General features: G+C 48.1%; 5 protein-coding genes across 5 annotated transcripts; 2 read left to right on the plus strand and 3 right to left on the minus strand.

Annotated features, from left to right (window-relative positions):
- Nucleotides 1–334: 334 nt before the first annotated feature.
- On the minus strand, nt 335–1,146 carry CCOS01_07525 (uncharacterized protein; the record flags this gene model as incomplete). The annotated part of the gene is made up of 3 exons (XM_060455689.1): nt 335–535; nt 743–762; nt 993–1,146. 3 exons carry the CDS (start codon nt 1,144–1,146, stop codon nt 335–337), a joined length of 375 nt encoding a protein of 124 aa, XP_060313581.1.
- A 401-nt stretch (nt 1,147–1,547) lies between these two features.
- CCOS01_07526 (uncharacterized protein) lies at nt 1,548–3,197 on the plus strand (the record flags this gene model as incomplete). The annotated part of the gene is made up of 6 exons (XM_060455690.1): nt 1,548–2,028; nt 2,154–2,267; nt 2,328–2,445; nt 2,514–2,578; nt 2,641–2,693; nt 2,754–3,197. 6 exons carry the CDS (start codon nt 1,548–1,550, stop codon nt 3,195–3,197), a joined length of 1,275 nt encoding a protein of 424 aa, XP_060313582.1.
- Nucleotides 3,198–3,418: 221 nt separating this feature from the next.
- On the minus strand, nt 3,419–3,879 carry CCOS01_07527 (uncharacterized protein; the record flags this gene model as incomplete). Its single annotated transcript, XM_060455691.1, has 2 exons — nt 3,419–3,565; nt 3,676–3,879. 2 exons carry the CDS (start codon nt 3,877–3,879, stop codon nt 3,419–3,421), a joined length of 351 nt encoding a protein of 116 aa, XP_060313583.1.
- A 592-nt stretch (nt 3,880–4,471) lies between these two features.
- CCOS01_07528 (2OG-Fe(II)oxygenase) lies at nt 4,472–5,871 on the minus strand (the record flags this gene model as incomplete). Its single annotated transcript, XM_060455692.1, has 3 exons — nt 4,472–4,965; nt 5,021–5,127; nt 5,201–5,871. 3 exons carry the CDS (start codon nt 5,869–5,871, stop codon nt 4,472–4,474), a joined length of 1,272 nt encoding a protein of 423 aa, XP_060313584.1.
- A 1,483-nt stretch (nt 5,872–7,354) lies between these two features.
- On the plus strand, nt 7,355–7,685 carry CCOS01_07529 (uncharacterized protein; the record flags this gene model as incomplete). The annotated part of the gene is made up of 2 exons (XM_060455693.1): nt 7,355–7,384; nt 7,581–7,685. The coding sequence occupies 2 exons, from the start codon at nt 7,355–7,357 to the stop codon at nt 7,683–7,685; spliced, it is 135 nt and encodes a 44-aa protein (XP_060313585.1).
- Nucleotides 7,686–11,371: the final 3,686 nt, after the last annotated feature.

Consider the following 11,371-nt stretch of genomic DNA (forward strand, 5'->3'; position numbering starts at 1 on the left):
AGCCACCCAAGTGTCCCATCAATTTTCTTCGCCAAAATCGGTCGCAACAATGATCTCAGCGTTCGTGTTGCTGGCTTACCAGTTGATATTTCTTGCATTAGACCTCAATCAGTCAGGATGGTGAACGGTGTACATTCAATGACAGATCGCTTGTACGGGTAGCAGCGTGGTGTTACGTTCGACCATCACACTCATGCATAACTGCATAGCAACGATTGAACGCACAATACACCAATAGAAGGGCTATGATTGGCCATGGCCAAAATCTTGGCAACGGCCAGGGTCTTCTCGAGGATCTATACTCAATCTAGACTCCAGGATTCGGAACATAACATTACAACTGACGTGTGAGTTCCAACGGGCGTGGCGACGGGTGAACGGGAGGCTGATTCCGCGACTTTTGAGCAAACTTGGCGGATCTTTTGGACTTGGCCAACCGGGGACCTGGTTCTCCAGTGGGTATCTTTTTACACCGGGATTGAAATTGGCCTGCTCCGGTTCGCTTGAGAAGCTCGGTTGCTTTTTGAGTAGGGATCTAGATTGTGGAGCCCAAACGCAGTTTGCTGGAGAACGTGTTGGTTCACGAGCAGAGCCAGGGAACAAAATGCCAACCAACCTAGTGAATTTGGTTACAGACGAGGAAGTCATTACGTGTCCCTCCGCCGAGCTCGTCTAAGACTAGGATGATTCCACAGGGAGCAACTAACACGAGAGTCTGCGTAGCTTTGCTTGAATGTCTCACGCTACTAATGGCGACATAGACTGAAGGACGTCTGGTGTTTAGACGTCGCTAACTCCGTCTTTTGTTGATGATCTAGACTAACACTATTTGATGTCTTGCAGAAACACCTATGGATCAAGGCTGTGTTTTCTGTATCGGAAACCCCTAAGATCGATCTGTGCAATTAGATTCCCCAAATCCACCATGAAAATTTCGTCTCAGAAGAAAAACGACATCTGGGCCCTTGGGATGACGGAAATGCACCAAGGACCTCCTTCTACCTTGGCAAACAAGGCCCCTGGTGACAGAAAACCAACACCCTTATGTGTTTGCCAGAGATCGGTTGTAGGAATATGCGGCAGGGTCACAAGTCCCGGACACCAGCAGAGTCGAAGACGCGTCCCCGGTCTTATCTTGGAGCTCATGGCTGGCAGTGTTGGTTGATACGTACCAGCCGTTAAACCTTGTGTGTATCCCAGTGCCCCTATAATACTGTGAGAGAATGTTTGGATATGCTGTACCTCTCAAATCAGCTGTGTGGAGTTGAATTGACCAGCTGTTAGATTGTGATGTGATAACCGTCGGCAAATTCCCGGCAGATCTTTGTAAACATCTATTTGGTGCATCTCCACGAGCTATGGACGGAACTTATTGCCAAAGGTTTCCAGCTGATGAAAGTTGTGGCCTCTCCGTACTGTAACATACTCTGCAAGCTATCAATCTCATCACCAAGGTCGAGGCCATTCACAACACGTCTTCCCCGACAGAGTTCACTCTGTTTCTACATACTTAAGTAGTTTTTCTGACTTTGTCGCCAATCTGAACCATGGCGATGGACGGTGAGGCCTTGTGGGCTCTGCCTGTCATGTGGTCTATGACGGGACTCGTTTTTCTGTTTCTTCTTCTACGTATTTATACGCGCGTAGTGTGCCTTTCATCATATGGTCTCGATGACCAAATCTACATCGCCGCATTTGTAAGTTCCCTTTCTCTTCGCGCATGGCTCGCCCTAGGCTTTATCCAGCCCAAGACTGACATTTTGACGCATCAGGTTTTTCTTCTTATCTTCAACATTTTCACGCATCTAGCAGCCAACCATGGTTTCGGACAAACACCGGACGAGATCGGGAACATGGAGGAAGTAGTTCGTGCCACTCTGTTTGAATGTATTGGCCAAGGATTCGCCATTGTGGGGATGGCCATTGCGAAGTGGTCCATGGGCTTTTTTCTGCTACGAATAGTTACACTCGGATGGCACAAGATAGCTATCTGGACAGCAATGGTTCTTGTGGGACTCGCCTCTATTGGTAAGTATTAAGACTAATGGCTTTACTGCCCATGTCTCTATCAGTAGTCTCAGCTTTGGATGTTCCTCGAACAAAAATTGCCCACTGCCCAGTTTTTCAGTCCCGCTGACATTTGCAACCAATAGCACAGGTCCTCTGTTTTTGGCTGTCATGCGTGCCCTTTGACTACGTGTACGATCGCAGAATTGAGGGAGGATACTGCCCCATTGATACGAGGCCGACTTCGTACATTCTATGTGGTGAGCTACATCTCTGCCGAGACAATATGAAGAGTCAACACATGCTGACCGTACCTTCAGTGTCTACAATTCTTGTCGATACGTTCTTCGCTATATTTCCTTGGGTGTTTATCTGGAAGCTACAGATGCCAAAACGCGACAAGATCACTATCGCGGCGAGTATGAGCTTCGGACTTTTGTGCGTTGACCAGCCGCTTCTCTCTGCACCGCTCAGGGATTCATATGGCTAACTTTTCGATCGAATAGTGCTGCAGCAGCAGGTATCAAGCGTACTGTCGAAGTAGAGGGCCTCTATACGGAGAACTACCTGAGTACATCCACCTCAAACACCTGAACTCAACAACTGTAACGAATACTGACCCATCCTCAACAGGAGACAGTGTGGGTTTGATTGTTTGGTCAGCTGCTGAGATGGCTATTACAATGGTAATTCCTACAAAGCAAGACCCGAGACTCCAATTACCTTACAGAAACTGACCGTCGCAGATCTGTGTCGGCATCCCCGTTTGCCGGCCGCTTTACAAGCGTCTCTTTCATCGATTCACGTCCGAGAACGCCAGCTCGGGGTACCAAAAACAGAATGAAGAACGATCCTCTTCGGTCCCTCTCCGCACGATTGGCGGTGGAATGGTCGGCGGAGGCGGTCGCCCACTGCCTCAGAGCAAGACAGATACCACCAACAAGTCGGACACTGATGATCTAAGCTTCAAGGATGCTGTGCTTGGTATCAAAGGATCTTCCACTCGCACACAAGTCAGCAGGGGAGACATACCGATGGATAACACTTCGGATGAAGAGATTTTGGGGGAGGAGTTCCGGAAAAGCCAAGTCAGGCAGACTGAGGGACGTGACTGTAACAGGTATGGCGAACAAGAACCCAGACTTGGCGGCATACTCGTGACAGAGACTTACAACGTCGATCGGTCGTAAGCTACGCTGGAACATGTATAGATGGAAAGAGGACACGGCGCAGCAGCTGGCTGAACAACGAATCTTGCCCTGTCTTTCATTAAGCAATATTGAACCAGAAATTGTATAACTCATTCTTCTAGCCGCACTGAAGCATGTTTTACAGATGACTTTGATGCCTCTCTCTGTGGGACAAACGGCCCGCTGTCACAATTATTTCAACGCCATTCTATGTACCCTCATCAACCATCTTCCACGGCCTTCTCGAGCTGCTCCCTTATCTTAGCCATACTCGACTCTCCGTCTTGAATGTTGCCTACTGCGACAGTTTTTTCTCTTGACTTGAGCCCTTGGGTGATTGTGAGGTCTGATTTGGGGATGCCCAAAACCTGTACTTGAGTTAGCAACCAGTAACTAAGGAAAACCGCAAATGATGGGCTCCTGCCGCTGAGTTCGGAAATGCTACAGAGCGGAAAATAAACTAGACTAGGATACATACCCCACTGAGCAATTTAACAGCAGCTTTATTTGCTTCGCCTTCCTTCGCCTGCGCTGAAACGCACAGCTCTACGGTCGCATCTGTGACGGCGGTGACCCCCTCACGAACTCGGGAAGCGCCAGGTTTTACATGGCACTGTAAATATAGGGTACCTAAGGGGGATTTCTTGGTACCTGACACAAATCGAATTGCTGTTGACGCCATGTCAGATTGCTCGATCGTAGTGTTGAAGATGGTGAGAGACGAGAAGTTTAAGTATGGTGGTGTGGGCGGGCTTTTGAGTTGTTGTGGAGAGCGAGGTTCGGATGAGGATGCCTGATTGGTCCCTTAAAAGCATGCCACGAGATACTGTCATATGTGACTTCCAACCTAAATTTGCCTTCCAAGCTTGTATCTGTCCTAGTTGGAGCAGAATTTCGAACAGGGCAACAGAGAGCTTATCATCGAAACCCACTCCGCAGAACATGATATAGGTAGTCGGTACTTGCATAATTGAAGTGGCAATGCGCTGAAGCCCGGGCTATTTTGAGTCCAGAGGCGGGTATTCAGCACGACTACGATTGACAACTGACACAAAGGGATAACGCTAGAACATGATTTCGAGATTAATTCAAACCGTAGAATTGTTGCCAAACTTTTTGTTGTCTGTTACCAGAAGTTTTGTCTAATGATCTAATGAAATTCTGCTTGAAGGAGTCCTGATCAATTTGACTTCCCCCCATCGCTTTCTTCTTATGCCGTCAGGCCAGTGAATCCAAGACAATTTTGTGTCGCTTGCTTATTGAGTATCGTTAGCTTACAAAGAAGCCTGTTGAGTCTGCTGTACGACATTTGTAATAACTCTGCCCGACTTATTTGATTGAGAAGAATGGGCTCGGAGCTCCTCCTTCTCGAGGAGGGCAAGACGATTCTCCGCATGCATTCTCTTAGTGGTGATTCTCTCAGGGTAATTCCTCAGGAACATGTTGGTAAAGTGACTGCCGTAGTGAATCCCCTCCTCGGGAGACTGGCCGACATCGTATCCTGGCAGAGGTTTGGCAACGGCCTGAAAGCTGGGCTCATGAAAGTAGGCGAAGGCGAAACGATCGCGGGTGTTCAAGCCGACCTTATGGGGAGTAGAGGGCAGGTAGGAGTTGGTGATGTACTGCATGATATCACCGGGGAAGACTGTGAAGACGTTGGGAACAGGGGGTACGTAGTGCCAGCGGTCGTCCTCCTCCGCCATTCCAGCTGAGCTCTTTTCCCAGTTTGCGTAGTGCTCACCGTCATAGGGGGGACGGATGAAGAGGCCTGTATCTATGTGTTAGTTTCCGCTAAGTCTGACTCGCTCATGATCTCGACTTACCGCCAACATCATCTTGAGCAGCAATAACCAACAGGCCATAGTCCGTGTGAGAGCCAATACCACGTCCAGCCTTGCCCTTGCCGTTTGTGTTATGGGTGGGAGGAAATCTAGTAGAATAGGTGTTAGTTGATATGCGCCTGAGAAGACTTGACTGCTACTGCGACTGTGACTGTGACTTACCTGAGAATACGCATGTGATGCCATCCGTCCTGAGTCAGATTTGTGAGGGAGCCAGCGGGGACATTCAAGCCCAACTCAGCAAGCTGGAGCAACTTCTCTCCACTTTCTCCAAGGTAGTCCATGTATGTAGTCATAGGCTGTTTCATTTCGTAGTCGGGCCACGGGGCCGGGCCGTGGCAGGGCCACTTTGCGCGAACGCGGGGTTCAGCAAGATCCAAGTCTTTAGTGACAGTGAAGATCTCGGAGTAGTCAGCGATGCCATCGGTAATTTCCTCGCCGGAGGCGATGTAACCCGAGTAGCTCTGAGAGTCAACACAAGCAGCCTTTTCGTCATGGGGTTTAGCAAAGAATGCCTTGCTTGAGGCTGTGGCTTCGTTGAAGATATGCTGCTGCTTGTCGTTCATAGAGACTTGGAGGATACCATCTCGGCGCCAGGCATCAACTAAAGCTTTTCCCATGGCGCGATCTCCAGGGCTACCTGTGACACGCTCAGGAAGTGTGAATGTCTCAAGCTGTGCTACCGTGGCTCTGTGCCCCGGAGGCATTGTGGCAGCCATCCGCGCGAGGTTGTGGTCTGTGACGGTTGCCAAGTCACGACGGTGGTGGCCAAGGGCTGACTTTCGTGCGCCGCGGCGAGCGAGTGCGCTCAAAGACTTCGTGATGGCTGACATATTTGTAATGGAGCTCCAAATACAAATTATTTCCAAGAAAATCTGGTGAAAGACAATATACTGGAAGAGGAGTTGTGAAAGACTTGAAGTTCTCGATCTTGACAGCTTACTTCTGCTCTCTTTATACCTGGTACTTCGCTCCCTGGGCCTCATCATAGCTTCTGCCAAACGGCATTGGGTTGCAATTCACATGCCGGAGGCACGTTTTCATTGTCTCAAAGACTACAAAAACAAGTTTAAGTTTCCTTCGGTATTGACGAGGTCTCGTTCATATCATATACTTGAACTTAAATCTATCCCATTTAGCAACAGAGGGGCGGTGCTTCAGACCTCAGGAGGTATCAAGCCATGCCAGGTCGGCATCGATTTTCCGTTTTAGCTGGTTTCTCCCGCAGACGCACAGGAAGCTATCAACGATGCTTGGCATCTTCATGGGTCGGGGCACAATGTCTTCGGCGGAATAGAGGTGGAACCCGTGTCGAGGTCTCCAGAAGGCCCACTGAGTAACCAGGAGGAGTTGTCGAGTCAAGAAGATCAGATTTCGCAATGTCCCTGGCAATTTTGCAATTGGGCATCTCCACGATGGCCTGTATCTTCGATAGATGCCAAGAAGCCCACCGGCAGCTAGCTTCAGTAACTAGGGCTTCGTTGTCCTTCTGAACCGGTCCTGAAGATTAGCAAAAACAGTTGCAATAAGTAAGGCCCCTCTTCAAGTAATTAAAGAGACGATTGCCAAGTCTGAAGTCCATCAGAATGAATTGACAACTTAACCAAGAAATGTATGAGCCAATCAAGATCTTGTGAACTTGTGCGATACAGACAAATTGTGATCAAAGCTTTGGTTGCATTGAGCCGTAAGTCTAGGGTAGCGTGTACAGGATGATTGGACAGACTGGTTTGTGCACTCCTGCAACAATAATTGTTGAATTCACCGCTCTCGCCGCTCTGCAACAAGTTACCCAGGAGCCTGCTCTTGCTAAGTCGCCAAGAGTTACTTTCCATGGGATCCACGTAGGTTTAGACTTTCTTTTCTGCCCACGGCTAAATGAGGCTCGCCCCAGGTGACACGAAACCTTAATTGATGCTTTGGTACCGGATTGGCTGCTTATGGATCAAGAGAGTTTCGCGCGCGTTACCAGCCGAGCGGTTTAACGGTGTCGAGGCTCGGCAGCGACTCAAACGCTCTTTGATGAGTGAGAGGCGCGAGTCATAACGGGATCTCTTCTCTCCCGGGCTATGAGATGTCCAAGCCTCAACTTTCGCATCTGGTCCGTCCCCAAGACGCCAGGCCCTTTCTGAGGCCGTCATCTCCGGACAATTACCCCGGACACGGACTTTAGTCATCCTGCGTGGGCGTTCCAAAGTGGGAGCTGGCCGCAAACCATGATTCGTGGACCTCATACCTTCACCCCTTTCGAAGGAAACCTTGCCTTTTCTGGAACTACTGTGCGGCACAGCCGAGGCCGCCAAGTTGTCCCCATCGATGCGTCCCCGTATGATCCGTGACTCTAGTGTACGAACGGACAAGATTCCGGGGATCAGCTTGGAGAAAGGCGGCCCAATTATGGAAGGGCAATGTTGATTCTTTTTATTTTTTAAAATGGGATTATTCGAGTCTCAGCGCAACATAACAACCCGATAAGCTCGGAGGTCGACCAGAGTTACGATAACTGCTGAGTCTCCCTCGTGTAACATTGCAACGTCTCTAGATAATATGTGAGAGCTTCACCAACCCTCTCATTGGAGGTATGTATGCACAAGCACAAAGTCTCTCGGTGCAGGGCTTCCTTCAAAGTCCGAGTTCCCATTCATGAGTTCCTGTCAACAGGGATGATGCCAGTCCAAATCTACACGAGACGTCCAGGATCGTCAAAAGCTTGGATTCCCTGGGACCAAGACTTAAGATGACAGATCTTTTCCGCCAGTGATTTTGGCGGATTTTGATGTGCTCGTTACCCAAGGTTTGCTCGGAAATAGATTAGCTAATGACAAGTCCGCAATGTTTTGTTCCCAACCAATTTGGCATAAAAGTCTAGTATGCCCATGAAATGAGAATGGCTCAGGTTGCCGAATGTTCTGCTTGCTACATTTCGACGTTCCTCTTGAGTCGGATGGCTAGCAGAAGCCACGTAGTAGACAAATGCAATCTGAGGCAATACTTTATGCATGAACTACAACGCGAGAGGTGGTCAGGAGTCCCGATGAAGATATTTGGGGCGCCAGAACTGCAAAAGTCGTCGTTGGATCCGGTCCAGAGAGTACTGATACCCGACAAGTTCTTGAACACAAGTTCGCTCGTCGTACAAAGTAAAATGCAACACCTCAATGATGTTCACGCCCCTCCTCGAAAAGACAAAGACACATTCCCGGGCATCCTTCAATCCAAACTTTCTAGATAGCTCTATGGCTTCAACAACTCATACGTCGACGTCCATGCTTTCTTCACATATCTGATCTCGGGCTGAACTGACTGAACTGGAAAATCTTTTACGAGATTGAGATGCTAGCCGAGAGAAATACAGATTGCTTGAATGAGCGTAAAGAAAAATGATCCCGCAGGTCTGAAAAATGCAAGCAGCTTCTGGAGGTTCGACAGCGGCCTTGGCTGAAAGGAACAGTTGTCGAGGTTGAGACGAATCTTGAATCTGACTACGTATGTCCAGAATATACCGGCTGTGAAGTTGAAGCGTCGGAATTGCCTCCGCATCGCCCCTGATTCCTACATGTAGTAGGGCTTGTCGGAGAAACGCTCTCAAACACGACTTATCCGGGGTTTGGATTATCCTCTGGAGAGTCAATACATCCATAATCAGGCTATTAGGGAGCTTGTAAACCTAGAAGAGTAATCCCCTCGAAGCGTTTCAATGGTTTCGTCGCTTTGCCGTTTTGCTGAATCCAGTGTGAGACATGTGAGTCTTGGGGCTTAGATCGGAGTCATGGGTGATATTGTGATCTAGCAGTATTCTTATGATATCGTACTCACGCTGGATCGAAGGTAGTAGCGGGGAATAAGGTTTCTCAAATGTTCCCCAGCTGAGATGGACCATATTTAGATATCCACGGCGGATACAAACCACTCTTCCCGCTTGGCGATCTGAAGAGGCCGGAATATTACGGGAGCGCGAGAGGTACACTTATGCTGATTCTTGGCCTCTTTTGGGAGGTCGAGGTATGACTATGGCCTGAGAGTTCATTTCAGGAAACCTGAGGTGGTATAGGGATTCACTGATGCAGTACGACGTCAAATGGGGGGTTGTATCAGATATGACAAGTCGGCGATGCCCGTGAGAAGACCCTGATGCTCGCCAGTGTGCTAGGTATGAGCAGGATTCTGTTGACATGAACCTTGACGACGGACAACTTTTCTTCCACGGTGTCCCTTTTTCCAACCTCTAGTTACATTCTGTTAAGGGGGGAAGGAGAGTTTGGCCAGTTGGAGCGGAAAAGACACTTGGCGGTGTAGGTCACTTTGAAACAGCCTATGATTCATGAAGCTTCAGAAATTGCCTAACGTCCCTGAATTCATGACTCTGGAGGCTACTTCGCAAAGCAGGACATTCCGTACTGTTTGTAGAAATTAGGGCACGACTCGACGTGAAAATTTGGGTTGGTACATGACAGAAGAGACGCTGCTCTGTTAGTAATTCGGCAACATTTCTATTCTATTGACTTCGTAGGCTCCTGAATTCGGCACCCGGGAATTTGAACTGCAGATTGACTCAGACGCGTTTTTGGCAAAATCACCAATAAGTTCACAGCGGTGGAGAATTTGACAAGTCAAACTTTAGCGCTAATGAGAGAGAACTTGGCTTCTACTCTCATGGACACTGGCTGATTTCTTCTGACGCTGACGTTTTCATAATAGTACTTGTATGGCGGTAACAGCTCACACGCAGTTGCAAATGACTTTTCGAATGAGTATCTTCATGTGCATTTACCAAGAGAACGAAGGCTGGAGAGTGGCCATGCTTGTTGTGGATGCTATGAGCCCGATACACACGCTTTGATCACCCACCGAAAGCTCTGAGAACAGAAATTCCGAGATTTGGTTGTTTGACACGATTCGTGCTTCTTGTAGTAATTGCCACGTTGATGTTAGCATACTCTGAGTCTGGTTTGCAATCATGCTATATGCACTAGGACTGGTGTGATTGTATGCTATGGTTTTGAGAATGAGACTGAGTATTGTTAGAATAGACTGAAGAATTCAGGGGCCATGAACTGGGAGGTGATTTCGTTCCGATGTTTAGAGAGATGAGAAAAGTAAGAGCGTCTTACGCTAATGAGAAATATATTATCTACCGTAGCCCTCTGTGTCAGAAAGTTCAAGTTCAAGTTCAACGCACGATCCTGAATAGACTGGAACTCCGGAACTGTGCAACAGCAATCTTCGAGGCTGGGCTAGCTCCTTGCCCTTCATCCTGACGTATTCCTTAAATGGCAAAATGATGAGTGACCAGATACGGGTCGTACGGTATGTAATCAAATAATGAAAGTTTAACAATAAGAACACCGTAAAAAATTGTAGTTCACGCAGAGACTCTATTAAGAAACGAAACAATTGATTGCTTCCCGTGGTCTAGGCCACGTTTTGACTGATATTGTAATAATCAGTATGTATGGACTTTATTATCTGAGTTCGCTACAACTATTCTTTCCGAATTCTAACCCAGAAGGTCTAAGAAAGGGATGACCATAGAAGGAGTGGCAATAATAGCAAAGGCTTTTCACGATTGATCAGAATACTACTAGCACTTTTAGTTGTTACTTGAGCCTCCAGAATAGTAGGGAACCTGGGCAAAGGAAATGTTCAAGTGTCCTTGGGATGATGTTACTCCTAGTCATGTTGCAACCTGACAACTTCCGATATCTGTAACGAGGGCATGTTCAAAGTTTCCTTACTATCGTCATTGTTTGTAACTTCGAATAAGGGGGGCAACTTCTATGTTACGAGTTACGGCGCAGCAGTAGGCGCGTGGAGTAAGCAGAAAATTGCTTGCATTTACCCAAATATAGCGAAAGAAGAACACGAGTTTACGAAGAGCGAATGTAAAAGCCACATACTTACCATTGCATGTCAGGGACTTCTCGATGGGGCTTAACTTGCGTTCTGTTTGATGACTGTTCTACTGCTACTAATGGAGTGCACACTCGTCGAAAAGTCCAGGCAATTCAATTATCGCACAGTCATGATCCTGGTTGAGAAGATGCCACTGTCAATATTCGAGGGCAACCAGCTCTCTGGAGATATTTGGCATCACACAGGTCTTGAATTTCCTTTGGAGCCGGGACATGGACAGTTCGTCAGGGAGGTCTCGAGATAGCTTGTCGTCAAGCCACCTCCGTAGGGGCCATCTATGGCTTCTCTCCATCTGGTTGGGCACTCACGGCCGTAGCTCTGCTCACTTCCACCTCCTCGCCAGGCTTTTATCTGGACATCGAACTTCTCTCCCAACTTTCTCACTCCTTGATACACCAACCCTATTCGACAAACCATGAC

This window comes from Colletotrichum costaricense, assembly GCF_030867565.1.
Source record: "Colletotrichum costaricense strain IMI 309622 chromosome Unknown Scaffold_7.1, whole genome shotgun sequence".
NCBI classification, from domain to species: Eukaryota; Fungi; Ascomycota; class Sordariomycetes; order Glomerellales; family Glomerellaceae; genus Colletotrichum; species Colletotrichum costaricense.